Source organism: Haliotis cracherodii, unplaced genomic scaffold (assembly GCF_022045235.1).
Source record: "Haliotis cracherodii isolate W230 unplaced genomic scaffold, xgHalCrac1.p SCAF_11, whole genome shotgun sequence".
Taxonomy (NCBI): Eukaryota; Metazoa; Mollusca; class Gastropoda; order Lepetellida; family Haliotidae; genus Haliotis; species Haliotis cracherodii.
Window position 1 is genome coordinate 4334393 of NW_027266266.1, and position 20044 is coordinate 4354436.

Genomic DNA, 20044 nt, shown 5'->3' on the forward strand with positions numbered 1-20044 from the left:
CAGATGAAGCAGTTGGAAGGGTAGTCAAAGAACTATTGTCACAGATCTCTTACAGAATATCCCATGAGATAATCGATTTTGGTTTCACCATTTCAAAAAATGAAGGATTTGACTCTCATAAGGAAATTGATACAGGCTCTGCGTTACAATTGTTATATTTGGGATAACTTTTGAGTTATCCAAGCTTTGAGTTCCGTCCCGAAAAAAGTACGTGAATCTGAAAATGTTATTCAAAATATAACAGTTGTTACAATTGACTATTTTCTTAATGGCATTGTGTGTTCATAGGCTCTCTGTTATTAAAATCATATTTAATTTGACATGCATGTTCCAGGTGCATATACGTACAGTGAAGTACGTTTATAACGAACACGCTTATAACGAACTGACGGATATAACGAACCGATTTTTTGTCCCGACTATTTGCTATAGTAATGCTGTATATATGCTTATAACGAACTACGGTTATAACAAACTAAAGTTAGTGGTCCCTTTGAGTTCGTTATAATCGTAGTTTACCGTAGTAGTCATCCCAGCACATCCAAGGCTACCCTGAGACTTTCATAGACTGAAGGGCCAGGGTGTGACATATATGTAGCTCGACCCCATGACCTTCTGGTTGAAGCATGTTTAGGCAGTCTCCAGACGGAAACGATTTCAAAATTTGCTTTACTGGCTTTATTGAGCAAAGTGAATGATGTGCGTTGTCTTACGCCACTCTTAAGCAGTATTACAGCAATACCACGGTGGGGGCATCAAGAAAGTTGCGCACATTCGGGGATCGAACCAGGTCTCCGGCGCACATTACCCACTGGGCTACCCCGCCGCCTCCCTTCATAAACGTCTGTCGCTTATACTGCTCAGAAAACCGAATTAAAGGTGCGTGCGCGGCGGTATAATGAGTATTAAAACACATGTTTTGTATTTGGAAAAATGAGATACTGTTTATTGATTAGGTTTAAAATACGTTCAAGTTTCATGTGTTTTATTGACTATGTATCCTATCAAACTAATATAAAAATACACGTACATTTCATTTTCCCAATTCTCAGGTTAGACTAAAACATACTTTCCACATACAATAAAATTTAAAACTGGAAGTTACCATGACCATAGTGTTAGATATTCATCTGTATTGTACACGATGTCTATACGACTGCTACTCTGTCTTATAAACAGACACGCCCTTTAACGTAAAAACAAACCTAATGCATACATCCTTTGAGTACAATGCAACTCCATTAATCCGACCGATACCATCCCCGACGGAATCGTCCCGATTAACGAATAAATGATATGTATTAATGTCCATAAGTATTTATATAGATGTTAAAACAGAATTCTGAGGAATGAGAAGGTTCCACTGGACCAAAGGTTTGGCCGTACCTTTATTCCGAGCACGGAGACCACTGCTTCAGGTCTTGCACCGCGTTTTTAAAACCCACTACTAAACTATTCGAGACTTAGCATGGAGTTAGATCCCGTTAAGGAAATAGAGGAAGCTGGTAGAGGCTGGGTCGCCTACACCGGAACCAGCGGTAAGCTGTGTCTAGAGGCCCCACCAGGCGGCGCCTTCGACCTTCACCTTCAAGGCGGAAGTAGGTGGAGTTGTAGAATAAATACTTCAAATCACTACGCATGCGCACAGCAGTGCGGAAAGGTGGTATTCCTTGGAGTTGAGTGAGGTTGGACAGTTTCCTTGCCGAACTGATTCTTTTGCCGCCTTGCTTGTCTATAGTCATCTTCCAATACACTTTCCCTGTGAAGGCGATCAATTTAAAGTTTAGATACATACATATATACAGAAAACTGTGTCTAAGTGGGGTACTAGTATTCATGTTAAACTACGGCACGGTATCTCAGTGGGCTAGCACTATGAAAACGGCATTAGTCCGGACTAGCACAAAGAGCCAGACACACACAAACACACACGTATGCACGCACGCACGCACACACGTTTAGTATTTCCATGGAAACAAAGCCACACACTGTTGGAGCTCTAACAAAGCTACCTACAGTACTCATCGTAGCTCCATCCCAAGTTTTGAGTGTACATGTACGGCTCATTGAGCATGCATGTATCACTAATAGTCAGAATCGTAGAAGGGTTCTCTGTTTTTAGCAGAGATTTCTTGTGATTATGGAAAGTATTTTGTTCCACTTTTGTTGTCTTGATCAAGCATGGAAGGAACGTACATGTATTTTAGCTCGGCAGAGAAGATTTAAACAGGAATAATATGTTCCATATTCTTGATTTTTAGGATTAGGGGTCCCGTGAACCAAATGATCAAACATTAATGCAAATGTTGAAATAATAAAACCAAGGACCAAACTAGACCACCGGGCAAAAGAAAGTATACATTTGAAAATTCGGTTTAAACCCCAAATTACAAACGTTGTCAAAACGTTACTTGGCTGAAAACAGTCGCCGCAACGCGGCAAACCTGAGGTCGACTAACACAACTATGACACCTGTATCAAATACATCACCATCAAGTAACCATTTCTTGTTTGTTTCATTTCTAGACACATCAAACATGGGTGTATAACTTCCTTTGCCCGGCAGTTTACATGAATGAATTAATATACCTCGAGTGAAGTAGCAGGTGTTGTCGTTGTCGAGGTAGAAGGCGGCGTCTAGTCGCCTGGTCGGTAGCTGCAGTACCTCTGAGAATAACACAGGACCCTTGTAGAATCTGAACCTGGTCAGGCTAACGTCGTATGTGTAGATGTAGCTCACGTTACCCTGGAGACAACAGGCATGATTCCATCAGACAGACAGACAGACAGACAGATGTATTCGCTATAAGGCCTTTAGCCCAAAATACAGATTTAATATTTATGCGTACGCATTTACAAACATGTATCTTAATTTCTAGCATTGCTAATTTTATATACAAAATACAGAAATAAAACCAATGTTATAGATGGCGTCATGGTTTACATTAGAGAACATTAAAAAGCATGTTATAGATACTAAAGGTATCAGTCTACGCGTGGATGAGTGTGAGTATGGTTTTGCGCCACTTTTACCAATATTCCAGGAATATCACGGCAGGGGACACCAGAAATGCGCTTCACACATTGTACCCATGTCGGGAATCGAACCCGTGTCTTCGGTGTGACGAGCGTACGCTTTAACCACTAGGGTATTCACGAGTGGATGAGAGAATGTTGTTTTTTGGTACAATCAGCAATATTCCAGCTACTACATAACCTAACATTAATTGGTCAAGTCCATACCGTGAAAAGATAGGTGAATGTTGTCTTGGGGCCACGCCCTCCTGTGGCCAGGGTTAGGGTTATGGTAGTGTCTACTGATGAGGGGGCATCTGGGAACACAGAGCTGATGACACGTGGGTAACCCGGGACAACCCCGCGACGCCCAAACAGGTACACAAAGTTACCTGAAATAGCATCACATGTCTTTTAACGTGCTTAAATGATGACACTAAGTGAGTGAGTCTGTAAGTATGGTTTTACGCCGCTTTAAACAATATTTCAGCAATATGACGGCGGGGTCACCATAAATGGGTTTCACACGTGGTACCGGGAATCGAACTCGGGTCTTTGGCATGACGAGCGAACGTTTGTTACCACTAGGCTACCCCACCGTCCGACTGTGTGACAACTGGGAAGACATTCCCTTTGATATCCCAAGGAAATAATCCTAACCTGGAGATAAATGTACGAGTGTTCAACTCAGTGAATGGGTTATCGTTGTATAAGGCTGCAGTCAGCAGTATTCCTGCGTTAACACTGTGTTCTCTAAATCATCTGGGTTGGACCAGACAAACCAGTGCTCAAAGAAACAGCTTCTTATTACACCATCGGAGCATGAAGACAAGCAGGGAACAAAGCCTGATCGGCCGATCCCTTTTATAGTCGACTGTGTCCCACAGAAGGTCTCAATTCAATTTCTTTGTTTGTTGTTTAACACCGCACTCAGCAATATTCCAGCTATATGACGGCGGTCTGTAGTTAGTGAGTGAGTGGGTTTAACGCCGTTTCTTACAGTATTCCAGTTATATCACGGCGTGTCAGCTTAATGTGGGAGGAACGCCTGAAGTGATGCAGGTCTCAGACGTTAACCACTTCGGTAAAACCCACGAGCACGGGTATGGTGCTGACAAACCTAGAAACATAATCGGGGCGAACCGGGATTCGAACCCATAATCATAGGTTTCTGGCGTGCCCAAGGGACGCAACCCACGGCGGTCTGTAAATAATCGAGTCTGGACCAGACAATCCAGTGATTAATATCATGACCATCGATCCACGCCATTGAGATCGATGATATGCATCAACCAAGTCAGCGAGCTCAGTTCAAAGCTATATTGACGTTATTTTTGACGCTGCTATTTAATTGACGCCTTCTGTGTGTCAACACCTCTCTGGATCTTCCAAATACTATATACCGGTAACTATAGTGTTATCTATTAATGTTAGTGACTGAGAAGAATAGAGATCACTATAATGATAATTTGTGTATCTGACAATGGTGCAATAACTCGCAAACCGTAACAGTGTGATGTTAATAAGAATTAATCAAAGTCTGCTATGTTCGTCCGTTCACGCTAAACGTGCAATAGATCCCCATGACTCTAGCTATCGAAGTCATTCTCCGTATATGTCTATGAGTGCATTTACCTCTAAAACCATACATCTTCCCATCAGCTCCAAGAGTGACGGAGTCGATCCTTCCGCTACAGATGTCAGGGTCAAGGGATGGAGTAGGCGTAGTTGTACGTGCTGGTGGAGACGGGGTTGTCGTGACAATACTGCGAGGGGGACCTGCGGGCATTCGTTTTATGTAAATTAAAAATGTCAATGTCCAAAATTCATTGAGGATCCAACGCGATAAAGGCACACGTTCCTCAGACTAATTCTACGGAATCAAGATCAGGTAGCAGTATTAGCTCCTCGTGCTGAAATTACCTTTGAAAAATCATGGCACACACGCCATATAGAGCCTGGCTGTTGTCTGTACACTCACCGTAGAGAGCCTGAATGCCCCTGGTAGCAGTACACTCACCGTAGAGAGCCTGAATGCCCCTGGTAGCAGTACACTCACCATAGAGAGCCTGAATGCCCCTGATAGCTGTACACTCACCATAGAGAGCCTGGATGCCCCTGATAGCTGTACACTCACCGTAGAGAGCCTGAATGCCCCTGATAGCTGTACACTCACCATAGAGAGCCTGAATGCCCCTGATAGCTGTACACTCACCATAGAGAGCCTGAATGCCCCTGATAGCTGTACACTCACCATAGAGAGCCTGAATGCCCCTGGTAGCTGTACACTCACCATAGAGAGCCTGGATGCCCCTGATAGCTGTACACTCACCATAGAGAGCCTGGATGCCCCTGGTAGCTGTACACTCACCATAGAGAGTCTGAATGCCCCTGGCAGCAGTACACTCACCATAGAGAGCTTGGATACCCCTGGTACCTGTACACTCACCATAGAGAGCCTGAATGCCCCTGGCAGCAGTACACTCACCATAGAGAGCTTGGATACCCCTGGTACCTGTACACTCACCATAGAGAGCCTGAATGCCCCTGGCAGCAGTACACTCACCATAGAGAGCTTGGATACCCCTGGTACCTGTACACTCACCGTAGAGAGCTTGGATACCCCTGATAGCTGGACACTCACCGTAGAGAGCCTGAATGCCCCTGGTAGCAGTACACTCACCATAGAGAGCTTGGATACCCCTGATAGCTGTACACTCACCATAGAGAGCTTGAATGCCCCTGATAGCTGTACACTCACCGTAGAGAGCCTGAATGCCCCTGGTAGCTGGACACTCACCATAGAGAGCCTGGATGCCCCTGGTAGCTGTACACTCACCGTAGAGAGCCTGAATGCCCCTGATAGCTGTACACTCACCATAGAGAGCCTGAATGCCCCTGGTAGCTGTACACTCACCATAGAGAGCCTGAATGCCCCTGGTAGCTGTACACTCACAGTAGAGAGCCTGAATGCCCCTGATAGCTGTACACTCACCATAGAGAGCCTGGATGCCCCTGGTAGCTGTACACTCACCGTAGAGAGCCTGAATGCCCCTGGTAGCTGTACACTCACCATAGAGAGCCTGGATGCCCCTGGTAGCTGTACACTCACCATAGAGAGCCTGAATGCCCCTGATAGCTGTACACTCACCATAGAGAGCCTGAATGCCCCTGATAGCTGTACACTCACCGTAGAGTGCTTGGATACCCCTGATGTCGTCCTGTGTGAGCGGACTGTCTGTACACTGTCGCACCCAAGGCCACATGATGGCGCCCTTCTCCCTGGAATGTTGTAGACCGAGACTGTGCCCAATCTCATGGACGCCAACACAGAATATGTCCTCCCCTGAAGATAGAAATTGTACAAACATTTCATGGAAAAGTAATGGATTCTTTCCGCAAAAAACTGTTCGATCCGGCATATGTTGGTTATTCCACCTACTGTTTGGAATGTTTCCCTCAGTCGTCCACGGCTCGTCATCGTCAAAGTGGACATCGCCGTTGAGACCACGTCTGCTGTCACCTGGGAAGTACGCATGCGCCAAAGTGTTTCCTTTTCCGTCAAATGGTGCCCTGTCTCCATGGTAACCGCTGTTGAACTGGATGACGATGTCGACGTTACAGTGGGGCAGTTGGGTGAAGGTCAGAGAACTGACGTCGGACCATATCTATAGTAGACAGGTAGATATACATCCACTCATTAGACAGTAAACGCGTAAGTAGCATTGTGACAGAAACAATGATTATGCATAGATGATAATGATGTGAGAGAAATAAATAAATGATCTGGGTGAGATAAATATAAAACTGGACCACAACAAAACGAATCTTGTTCGTTCTGATTACCTCTGCCTTGCCTATCATGGTAGGTGAGGTGAGGTGAAATGGGGTTTAACGTCGCGTCCAAGATTATTGCACTTATATAGCGACGGGCATGCACGTCTATGTGTGTGTGTGGCTGCTTGTACTAGTCCGGACTGATGCCGATTTATAGTGCTAGCACACTGAGATACCATGCTGCAGTTTAACATGAATACCCCACTCAGACACAGTACACTGTCTCCGAGCCGACCAGTCCTTGTTTCAGACCCTTAATGTCGAGCGCCAGACAGGGTAACAACAAATACCATCTTTAAATGTCTTTTGGTATGACGCGGCTGGGGATCGAACCCCGGACCTTCCGCTCTCCAGGCGGACGCTCTACCTTAGACCACGGAGCCTATCATGGTAGTGTCTCTGTTAGTAATGATATCAAATTACTAGTTTAGTTTGAAGACTGGTGTAACGCTGCGAACGCTTTGTAGAGCTTTTCATGATAAGCGTTGTCATTGATAGACTTCAAACTTCCGTCTCCAACATATGAGTCAGTAAAGCGTATTGGTCCTGTAAATCTTGAAGACATGACTTCAAGATATGGTCCTGCGAACCAACGTCGTTCATCCGATCAACTTCTCCTTGATGTTCATGTCTATCAAATGTCAACTAAAACACTTTCCCTTCATCAGCTGGATCTCTGAATCCCCTCCCACTGACCCCGAAAACTGCTCCCTCTCTTTCTGCTTTTAAATCGGGATGGAAAACTTAAAATAATAAAGACAGTCCAAATAACAAATGTCAGCTTTTGGGCGCCATGGTGGCCAAATCGTTTTAAGCTTCAGCAGAGCAAGAAACCCTTGGTCGCGGGTTTCATTCCAGGTTTGGCCTGAAAATGTTTCCAGGTTTGTCAGGACCATACCCATGCTCATGGGTTTCTCCACTGTGGACGACGTTTACGACCTGTATCAGTTCGAGCTTTGATATAACTGAACTACAGTAACCTTGCCCCGAATAGGGATGAGAATCGCTTCCATGACTTATGTTTGAAGCAAGCGTCGACGAAGCTAGATCGGGTGGTCAAACCCATTTGCTTGGTTCATTGCGACTTCGCGATCGTGCCTTGGTCAGACTCAATTACATGGATCGATGCTCGTGCTTTAGCCACTGCTTTTACTCGTCCATATTCAAGCATATTGGCTTTACTACAGCGTAAAACGACATTCACACACTCAAACCCAACTCACGCACTCGATAATTTACGTAGACACCACATAGGCATGCAAGATGTACCACCTTAAACGTACAAGAAGCTTTACCTTAAACGTGCAATACGCTTTACCTTAAACGTGCAATAGGCTTTACCTTAAACGTGCAATAGGCTTTACCTTAAAAATGCAGACGCTTTACTTGAAACGTGCAATGCGCTTTACCTTAAACATGCAATACGCTTTACCTTAAACGTGCAATACGCTTTACCTTAAACTTGCAATACGCTTTACATCAAACGTGCAATACGCTTTACCTTAAACGTGCAAGACGTTTTACCTTAAACATTTAATACGCTTGAACTTAAACATGCAATACGCTTTACCTTAAAAATGCAGACGCTTTACTTTAAACGTGCAATACGCTTTACCTTAAACATGCAATACGCTTTACCTTAAACGTGCAATACGCTTTACCTTAAACTTGCAATACGCTTTACATCAAACGTGCAATACGCTTTACCTTAAACGTGCAAGACGTTTTACCTTAAACATTTAATACGCTTGAACTTAAACATGCAATACGCTTTACCTTAAACATGCAATACGCTTTACCTTTAACGTGCAATACGCTTTACCTTAAACATGCAAGACGCATTACCTTAAACGCTTTGGCCAGCACCCGGTCCACCCCGGAATGTGTTGTGTCGGGTGCGAGCGGGTATGTTCTCACGCAGTACGTCAGGTTTGTATGCTTCCATCGAGTATCTATGGCAATGTTTACGGACGTTATTAATAGGTATTATATCATCTACATCACACACTGATTGCTTTGACATAAACATATGTTTATTGTGACGTATTTCACAATGCAGCTCCGATTTAAGTGAATCATGAAGTGTAGAGATTTGCGGTGATGTGGTGATTTGCGGTCATAGACGTATTCTGGAATTAACAATATGTAAAAAAAAAAAAAATACGAAAAAAAAGAAAAAGCTTAAAAGGCAATGTGAAACAAAATAATTCAATAATTGCTGGTTATCGAGCAGATTTTTCATGTGTTTATGTGTACTACTTTCCTGGGGCGTATAGTTAAGGCGTTGGCTCGTCACGCCCAAGATTCTGGCTCAATTCCCAACATCCACGTTTTGGTGTCCCCGGTCGACATATTGCTGATGAAATATTGCTAAAAGCGGAGTACAATCACACTCACTCACTCAATCAATCTGCTACTGTCTGTGCTATCACGTCTCCAACTACTATAACTGTAACCTCATCTACCTCAAATACTGTCTCTTCATCGTGCTAGGGGCGGTGGGATTGCCCAGTGGTTAAAACCTTCGCTCGTCACGCCGAAGACCCGGGTACGATTCCCGACATGGGTACAATGTGTGAAGCCAATTTCTGGTGTCTCCCGCCGTGATATTTCTGGAATACTGTTAAAAGCGGCGTAAAACCATGCTCACTCTTTTTGTTTCTTTCTTTGTTTGTTGTTTAACGGGGGCACGGGTGGCCCAGTCGTCTAAGGCGCCGCAATTCGCTGTGCCGAGTTGCGTCCCTTGAGCAAGCCAGAAACCTATAATTGTTGGTTCGAATTCCGGTTCACCCCGATTATGTTGCTAGGTTTGTCAGCACCATACTCGTGCTCGTGGGTTTTACCGAAGTGGTAAACGTCGAAGACTTGCATCACTTCTGGCTCACACGCCGCGATATAACTGGAATACTGTTAAAATCGGCGTTAAACCCAACTCACTCACTCAATGTTGTTTAACGCTGCACATATGGTGGCGATCTATAAACAAGAGTCTGGATCAGACAATCCAGTGATTGACATTATGAGTATCTATCTACGCAACTGGGATATGATGACATGCATCAACCAAGTCAGCGAGCATGACCAACCGATCCTGTGAGACAAACATGGCTTGCTGAAGACCAATTCTAACCCGGATCTTCACGGGAATCTGCTGTTCTCCCGCGGTTCACTTGATCTCTGTATGGTTGCAATACTGCCTATGTAACTTGTTATACTTTCTGTCCTGGTTTGTCTGGTCCAGATTCGATTAATTCCAGATGTGTTATAGTTTACTACGGCATTAGACAACATTCACTCATGCACTCACTACTGACAGTAAAAGGACGACGATTTATACGACCACTCCTTCCACTCGACAATTAAGGTCGACAAGTAAGGTACATTATTATATTATACCGGCATTTCTAATGACGAGTTTGACTTAAAGATGTGTATACGTATCTATGGAGTACTGTTATGTACATTGTCATGTGACTGAGAGGATGAAGAAAGTGTGAAAACACGGGGATACAAGATCGCGACATTTGATGGGTCATGGCATTTCCGCACTTTCAACATATTTGTATGTTTACGAAAGGTCGAGGTCGCACAAACCGAGAACGCGATGTTGACCCTTAAAGGAGGGCCGAGAGGAAACATTGCTTCATTACCCTACGTCAAGATTTTATCAAGTAGTAGAATATCTTGTGGTCAGTACTGATGACTGTCTGCAGCACTGACCCGTGATTTCGGGGGACGATGAAGCACAGTCAGCCAGGTTACTGCTCCGAGTGTATCCGTGATGGTCAACCATCTATACCATTCATGATAGTCAACCATCTACACCATCCACGATGGTCAACCATCTATACCATCCATGATATTCAACCATCTATACCATCCATGATAGTCAACCATCTATACCATCCATGATAGTCAACCATCTATATCATCCATGATAGTCAACCATCTACACCATCCACGATGGTCAACCATCTATACCATCCACGATGGTCAACCATCTATACCATCCACGATATTCAACCATCTGTACCTCCCATGATAGTCAACCATCTATACCATCCATATTAGTCAACCATCTATACCTCCCATGATAGTCAACCATCTATACCATCCATATTAGTCAACCATCTATACCTCTCATGATAGTCAACCATCTATACCATCCATGATAGTCAACCATCTACACCATCCATGATAGTCAACCATCTATACCATCCATGATAGTAAACCATCTATACCATCCATGATAGTCAGCCATCTATACCATCGATGATAGTAAACCATCTATACCATCCATGATAGTCAACATCTATACCATCCATGACAGTCAACCATGTATACCATCCATGATAGTCAACCATCTATACCATCCATCACTAATTTTCAAGTGAGTGAGTGGGTTGTGTTTAATACAACTTTTACGTTTTTAAGAGTATTCTAGTAATATAATCGCGTGTCAACTTAATGTGGGAGGAAATTGATGGTCTTAGATGTTTACAGCTTTGGTGAAACCAACAAGCACGGGCAGGGTGCTGACAAACCTAGAAACATAATCAGAGCGAACAGGGATTCGGGCCCACAATCATAGGTTACTGTGGTGGCCAAAGGCGCAACTCGGTACAGCGAATTGCAGCACCGAGACAACTGCCCACCCGTGCCCCATGTTTGTTGAGAGACGATATCCAAGAGGTCATTTGTACGCCACATATATACGAGATTGCGTCATACTAATATAAAGAAAATAAAATTCTATACGTACCATCTAGGACATATCGCTTTATTCTCGATGACGTCACAACGAACCGGATTATGTCGGGCACGCCACACCGCTTCCGGTTTATCATGTTGAGGGTTTCGTCATTGAGACGACCTGCAACAAGGCATTGAAACCTCGTCAGTCGACCCGGACCCAACAAAAGCGTCACAGTCAGACAGATAGTCACATAGTCATAATAACTAATGTCTTGGTTCCTAGCTTCCACTGCAGGCCCGTAGGACCAAGGGGGCTTGGGGTGGGGATGGGATGGGGTGGGGTCGCGAATGGGGGTGGGGTGGGTCGTATATTCCCTGCAATATTATCATTGCAAGGGATGAAACAATATATGAATATTCTTTATCCTGCTTTGAATATATAATACATGCACATAACTAGGGGACATTACGAAGTATCTGTCCCAACCATTATCGATTGACCTACAATGTGGGTTCCCGGTCAGAAACATGAGACGCATGTGACGTCATTACAATGAATGACGTCATCATTAATTATTTATTTGTACCCATACATGGTCACATAAATATATAATATCAAGAATTTGCTCCAATATATTAGACGTCAACGTCAGAGAATGGTTAGACTGGATTATCTGCTGAAACAGATTCCTCGTTGGCAAGATAGTGATGAGAATTATTGTAATGGATCGTTTAGCAAGCAATCAAGCAGCAGAACGTTGCGTGATGTAGCCAATTTCTCAAAGGGTTTGCTTGAGTTTTCACAATCTCAGACAAAAACCGGGATCAATTCTGTAAAACACATTTGATTTTTCAACTGTGTACACAACTATCCAACATGACAAACTTTATAAAGTCCTTGATCCTTGGGGCATTTGTTACAAAACGTGGTGACCATAGACACAGTTGCATATCTATCTGCAGAGGTTCAGGTCAGTTTGTCAAAACATGAAAGCAAATGCCATCTAAAATTCACAAAGAATTTTTATTGTGAAACGCTGGACTTCCTAATTTATAACGTCTGTGTAAAATGTTTGGGTTAGACATTTTGGCAAGAAGAAGGCATCCAATGGGCACCAATTGTGTTCTCCTTCTTGCTGATCTGTTTCTTTATGCACATGAATCAGAATATCTGCTGGGACAGGCAAAGTCTAAACAAGGTAATTTTGCGAAGAAGTTTAAATTTAGCTTCAGGTGTATCGCTCAATAACCAGCAAATAGCCAATTCCCTTCCCTTGATTTACCCAAATGAACCAGATATAAAGGAGACAAGTGAGCCCGCCAAATCTGTTTCATAGTTAGATCTTTGCATGAATATTCAAAGTTACAAAACTCTCCATACTTCATGACAAGAGGGATAACTTCAACTTTCCAATTATCAACTTTCCCTTTAAGTCGAGCAATATTCCTGCAGCTCCAGCCATTTGTGTCTACAATTCACAACGTTTGAGGTACAATCGAGTATGCATACCAATATTACAAAGAGCGTCATACGACTCTTGCTCAGAAATTGTTCGATCAAGGTCACAACATTCAAGGACTCAGTAAAGCTTTCCAAAACTTTTAAAGATAGACATGTGGAGTACATTTCTAGGTGAACAATTGACATGCCTTTGCATGTGCGACGGGTGGGGCAGGATACCCTCACCTTTTCACGAACACCTGGTATCCTCACTATTTGATAGTGATTCATAAACACATGCTCATGATATAGTCGGAATCGCACACTTGACTCCTTGTTTCGGCAGAGATTTCTTAAGGAATATTTAAAGGGTTTTGTCGCTTTATTTAGTGAGCCTTACTGATAATAATTCGAGATTCATGTAGTTTTTTCCATATCTTACTCATGTAAGTTTTTAGTGCTAGATAGGTCAAGACTATAAAAACTCGTCATTGAATTTATTGTTCCAATGATGTAACGTTACCAATTTGACCATTAACACTGTGACGTCAGATTAGATCGCCTGTCCAACCAGCTTTGATAATTAGTAAAGTGCAAATATCAGAGTTAATACGCCCAGTCGTTGGACCCTTATGAGTATCAGTCATATATACATTACTTACCTGTAAGCTGGAGATGCGCGCGTCGCTGAAACTCTGCTATAGCATCAGGGAATGAACCAGGAAGCCATGGAAACCGTGTCATCAGGTAACCATAGTGATAGAGGTAGTTCTTGGCGAAATAGAAAGGGGAAAATTATTGACCTCTATGAAACAAAAAACTCATCTTCCCGAGGCAAGGGAGTTTACTGACTTAACGTAAAAGTCCAGTTTCCACCCTTGCCGAACCTGGCTGGAATTTCGGGGCTCGACCAGTGGCTATTACGAGTTATGTCCCGTCTATGTCCCTCATGTTGACCAATCAGATTCTATCTCTCATATAAACTGCATTTGCTTCGAAAACAAATGCAGCGCCCAGTCAATAGATCTATATTGTAATAAAACGCGACGTGCACAAAATCACGTTAGCACATTGATTAAAAACATGAAACGATTTGGAAAATATCTGTTGACGCCGAGTTGTCGGTACACATGCTTTGTAAACCGGATGTCGATTTCGTTACGCAACTCATTAGTCAAGCCAAAAGATAACTCCATAATTCCAGCCTAGTTCGGCAAGGGTAAAAACTGGACTTTTATAGTCAGTTAACTCTCTTGCCTCGGGAACATGAACAATGCACGAACAAACATATAATTAACAGCTGCAGGTTGTTTTTTCAGTGACATGCAATTATCGGGAAAGTAGCATAATGTGCATTAAATCGTTAAAAACTAAACAGTCATTACTGTCTGACAATACTGGCAATATCAGGGAAGCATTTACGAACATTTCTAAAACAGAAATTAAACATTATTCACGCTCAGTAAATTGATCCATGTGAAGGAAAGGACTCACCACTACTCGAATATAATCCGCTGCAGTTATGCTAATTTCTGTGTTTATGCCATATATCGAAAAACACATAAATATCCCCAAAAGGAGCAAACTGTTATGCGACATCTTTGCCGTCTTGTTTTTCTCCTGAAAATGAACCGTTATGGGAGAGATGGTAAATGTTTACTTCGGCCAAACTAAAGGATAAGCGTTTCTTTTCTTAAATCAAATTGACAATTACTTCGTACAAAGTAAACCCACTTATACAATGGTATGTGTGTTCTGTTCATCATTAGCTCTCAACGGAAGTACCGTACATCTATATTCAAATACAAGGGGCCAATTAAACCGTTACGCGGTGACTTTACCTACAAGGAATGACAATCTATCGCTTTAAAGCTGGTTTCGTTAAACTGTATTAATGCTCAAGGCGAGCACGTGTTTTGTCCGGACACATTGTGAATGGTTGTGTATTCCCTTCTCTTCCTGCACCTGACGTGCACCTGCGTACTATACGTCACGGATTCTGCTGATCAGTCATAATTATTTTCCTCGTTACTCGTGTGTTAAATAAATGCATTAAAAACCTCTGCAACCTTTTGGAAACAACGATTCGAATTATTTTACCTGGTTGGCTGATTTTTATGACGTGATATGCATTTATTATCTCATAACAATTATGCTAGTATTCATAGTACTACAAGTAGTAGTAGTTGTTATTATAATTATAATTATTATTATTAGTAGTAGTAGTATCATCATCATCATTTAATTACACAATAATAATAATAATAATAAGAAGAAATAATAATAATAATAATAATAATAATAATAATAATAATAATAATGATGATGATGATAATAATGATAATAATAATAATAATAATAACAACAACTAACAATACTGCCACCAGGTGGTGGTGGTCGTAAAATACTACTAATAATAATTATTACTACTACACAAACACCTGGTGTCACAATTATCAGATTTTCCTTTGTGCCTCTCCGTTTTCTGTCACAGATTGTCCAACCGGGTATTCCCTGACTAAGATGAGTAGGCATTTTTAAATATCACCTATGCTTGAGTTGAAAGGTGACGCAGCAATCTCCACAATCTACTGAACACTTAGTAAAGGTGTCGGTATTCCTAAAGTTAGTTTGATCTTTACACACGTGGCCTTGCCTTATCCATTGTTGAGGTTTATCTGAAAAGGTCGAACGGATAATGGATTCGCTTTTCAGTTAGACAATGTTGAGTTACTTTCAGCACATAACATGGTATGGTTAATGTAAACGTTACAATGCTTATTTACATTTTACTGACCATGCTCATGTGATAGCATTGGAATGTTTTAAATCTTCAACGGTGGCCTGACCTATCTCATTTGAAGGTGTCTCATACTGTTGATTTTGTGCTAAATACATCCCATGCCAAGTAGAGATGTTTCGTGGGTGAGACAGTGAGAGGTATAGTGAGTGAGTGAGAAGGGTTTAACGCGGATTTTAACAGTATTCCAGTTATATCGAGGCGTGTCAACTTAACGTGGAGGGAAAGCCCGACGTGAGGCCAGTATCAGACGTTTACCACTTCGGTGAAACCCACGAGCACGGGTATGGTGCTAACAAACCTAGAAACATAATCGCGGCGAACCGGGATTCGAACCCACATTCATAGGTTTCTGGCGTGCCCAAGGGACGCAACTCGGCGCAGCGACTCGAGACGATTGGGCCACCCCTGCCCCACTGTGAGCGGTATAATTCAGTCGACCTGTTTATACCCATTACGATATAGTGGTAAGACTTACCTCTTGTTGTTGTCGTTTGCTGATGAAATGTGTTTTTTTGGTATATTTAAGAAATAAACGAGTGGGAGTTGTTTATGATACAATAGAACAATAAAACACCGCAGGGAGAATAAATCACGAGGGGCGCAGTACGATACATTTGGTCTAGATTATTCTCCCTGAAGTGTTCGATAAACAACTCCCACACGTGGATTATTTCTTAAATATAACAAAAAACACATTTCATATATTTGAAACAATTTTGTCAAGATATATAGTGTCTATTCATAACATATATATCTAAACAAGTCCATAAATGTTCAAGACTCCAAGGCTTTACTTATATACTTCAGTGTGAAAGACTGAATACAAGAGTTGCCTCCCCTTAAATTGTCTCCCTTTATCGTAAGTGTCACGCCCGTGCACAATCTATAGAAGTTCTTTTAACGTTAGTTCCGCATTGACAAGCCAAAATAATGGCAGATGATCATTTATCGAGTTAATATCACTTCTTGACGTTTGTTATTCTCTCGAAAATGTTATGAACGTTATAAAAAGTTCTCATTGAACTCTTCAATCGAGACTATTCGTTTCGCAAAGCGCCATTTTGGTTACTTAACCAGCGTGTATTCTTTCGCTTCCAACAACGGTCTCCTAGTTTTCAAGAATATTTTTTGTTAAAGTTGATTTTGTATAAATCATACCGAACTGTATGTTAAAGAATTTTCACGACCCTTTATATTTTGTGATACTTTTGTTTATATTTTTAAGATTGTGCAAACACGAAACTACTTTTTAAGTCGCAAATACAAGAGGTGGTGAACCCTAGGGTAGGGAGAATTTACGTTTCAAGGTTTTACAATTGTAATGAAATAATTCATTTTTTCTGTAGAACGGCACAAAAAGTATCTAATAGATAGGATAGTCCGTGTGTCTTGTGAAATATCATGTTTCTCTCATCTCGTGACAGGGAAAAAGGAGATATTTTCACTCGTGGCTTCTCCACTCGTGAAAATATCTCCTCTCCCCCGTCACTCGAGGAGAGAAACATGATATTATCGTGACACATGAAATGTCCTCCATTTCTTTTTATTTATCATGTAAAAACATTATCCTAACCCTTTCAGTTGTAATTAGTTATAAGCTGTCTTCAGTGTAAAATCTACTGATGACCACATTCATTAGATTGTGACGTCATGGAAACGATGACATCACAATGGTTTGCAAAGCATTATGGTGCAATTTTATTGCAGCGATATCTCCTAGTATGCATTATCTCACCCAATTGGTTGATAATTAACAAAGTGGATATCGGAACTAGTGGGGATATCGCGTTGTCAGTCATTCGAAACGACGGGGATGACGATATATTACGCGATAATGCCTGTAATAATTCGACCCCAATCATTTAAGAATTGACCTTCACTTTGTGTGAGTTCATTGGAGTATGAACCTTCATAGAGTGAGGGCCAAACTGTATGAACGTCGGAGCTTGCGGAGTAAAATAGTTCCTCAAAAAGAGAGGTGACATGGGCGTATGGATGCACAAATTGCTCTTCAGAAACATCTTACGCAAGCACATGTGTTGAAATCCTCTCCTCATTAGATGAGAAAGGTCTCTAAACTACCTCAGTAAGTCAGTCACAATGACAGCGCGTCGTAATACATTTAGATCAAGTACAAAACGCCTATATGGCCGACACGATAAACGTGACGGGAGAGATTTCCGAAGTTGTTAATGAACCTGTGGCGGTTACATGTGTTAGTCATCATTGATCAACTGGCCGATCATTGAAAGGTGACTAAAGAAGCGTCAAACAGACACTAAGGTAAATTCATAGATTGCTGGAGACGGTCAATGTTAGCCTAGGCACGGATCGTGTCGACACTACGATAGTTTAGATGTGCATTTCTTCGTTTGTTCATTAGGACGGGCCGTGGAGAGGATATTCGTGAACAATCATGCAGTCACGCTCTCTGGCATTTCTCAATGTATACTGAAACGCTAAGACCAAGAATAAAGGTTCTAAATGATCAGAAAGAACGCATATGTATGTTTTCGTGCTCGGGAATTCTCAGGTGTTTCCCCAGGAATGTGGAAGTAGTCCGTCAGTGTTTACGTCATTCCAAGAACACGGTCTCGTGAAAAACGTATGAACGTCAAATTGTGTCGTTCATACACTTATTAACTTCAGTTTCGCGGTCATGTGACCGACCTCTCGTCGAAAAGCCGCATATCCTGTAAACTTCAAAATAAAAAAAATATAATAATTTATCAGATCGTCTTTAACGTTCAACCCTTATCAAGTGGCGCTAATGATGCCTTGTCAAGAAAGGTCAATATGCCTATGCCTGATGCATTGTACGTCTCCCTATGACAACTTAGTATACAAACTCACCTCAGGCATGTCCGGTAGACCCAAATGTGCAAATTGATGTGCATGGCCATCTTCTATTTGGTCATGTAGGAAATGATGATATCCTAATAATAGAAACGCGAGTACAGAAGGTGTCATAATCCCAGTAGCCATGCATTGTCTCCATCGACTGATAACCTCGGTCAACTCGGTGTTTTGTTATTGTGTCTGTGCTAACCTTTAAGGGCAGACGGACACACTTGACATCAAAGCTAAACATCACCCTGTACACACCAAAATGAACAAATCCTACTTGACTTCAAAAGAGTGACATTTAACAGTCTCTGACATGCGGCTACAACAATGCTGTAGCCAACAGAAGCTTAAATAAGTGGTAAGCTACACTGGTGGTTTAACGTCTTTGTCATGTTTCCATAACGTTTGTCTTTAATGAGGTGGGGTGAAATGGGGCTTTACGCCGCGTTCAGGATTATTGCACTTATAAGGCGACGTGTGAGTGAGTGAGTATGTTTGTTTTTTACGCCGCTTTTAGCCACACACCAGCAATATCACGGCGGGTACACAAGAAATAGGTTTCACACATTGTACCCATGTCGGGATTCGAACCCAGGTCTTCGATGTGACGAGCGAACGCTTTAACCACTAGGCTACCCGACCGACCCTTAAGGCGACGTGTGTGTATGTCGGTGTGCTTTCAGATGTCTAACGCATTTTGTCATAGATAATCCCTAGTATACTGACTCCGCGCTTGTTTCACCCCATTCGTGCGGAGCGGCAGGCAGCGTTTCCACAACTGCCATCTTTTAACGTCTTTTGGTATGACACGGCCGGGAATCGAACCACAGACCTTCCGCTCTCCGACTAGACGCCCTTTCTATCCACTAAACCCCGAAGGCTGTCTTTAGTTGTCCGTGTGTAAAACTCTTACCTGTGACTCATTGTGTGTGGAGATGCATCTACGAAGACGTTGCAGATGCGACGTCATGGAAATTGTGACGTCATACAATGAGAAATAGCACCAAATTACGAAGAATAAATACCTTATACTAAATATGTCGGTATCAGTGTTGTACATAATTCGCAACTGTTTCGATGGTCGGGGATTGTAGTGACTAGAATATGTTGATTCCGGGGGTTTGTTTGTTTGTTTGTTGTTTAACGCCGCACTCAGCAATATTCCAGCTATGTGACGGCGGTCTGTAAATAATCGAGTCTGGACCAGACAATCCAATGACTGACATCATGAGCATCGATCCACGCAATTGGGATCGATGACATGCATCAGTCAAGTCAGCGAGCCTGACCACCCGATCCCGTTGGTCGCCTCTTACGACAGGCATAGTCGCCGTTTACTGCAAGCATGGGTTGCTGAAGACCTATTCTACCCCGGATCTTCACGGGTCTGATTACGGAAGTAGAAT

At 42.3% G+C, this 20044-nt stretch overlaps 1 protein-coding gene across 3 annotated transcripts; it reads right to left on the reverse strand.

The window, feature by feature from the left end:
• Nucleotides 1–1059: 1059 nt before the first annotated feature.
• Nucleotides 1060–14597, reverse strand: LOC139455256 (matrix metalloproteinase-14-like). 3 transcript variants are annotated; one of them, XM_071236810.1, is made up of 11 exons: nucleotides 14483–14597; nucleotides 13651–13759; nucleotides 11615–11725; nucleotides 8698–8804; nucleotides 6458–6683; nucleotides 6223–6361; nucleotides 5933–5949; nucleotides 4651–4794; nucleotides 3244–3407; nucleotides 2590–2746; nucleotides 1060–1759 (listed from the first exon to the last, which is right to left on the reverse strand). In XM_071236810.1, the coding sequence occupies exons 1-11, from the start codon at nucleotides 14585–14587 to the stop codon at nucleotides 1485–1487; spliced, it is 1554 nt and encodes a 517-aa protein (XP_071092911.1). In that variant the 5' UTR covers nucleotides 14588–14597; the 3' UTR covers nucleotides 1060–1484. The 3 variants fall into 3 exon arrangements, with proteins under 3 accessions (XP_071092911.1, XP_071092910.1, XP_071092909.1); XM_071236809.1 differs by lacking the exon at nucleotides 5933–5949 and adding an exon at nucleotides 6128–6144; XM_071236808.1 differs by lacking the exon at nucleotides 5933–5949 and having other exon boundaries at nucleotides 6206–6361.
• Between the last annotated feature and the right edge of the window lie 5447 nt (nucleotides 14598–20044).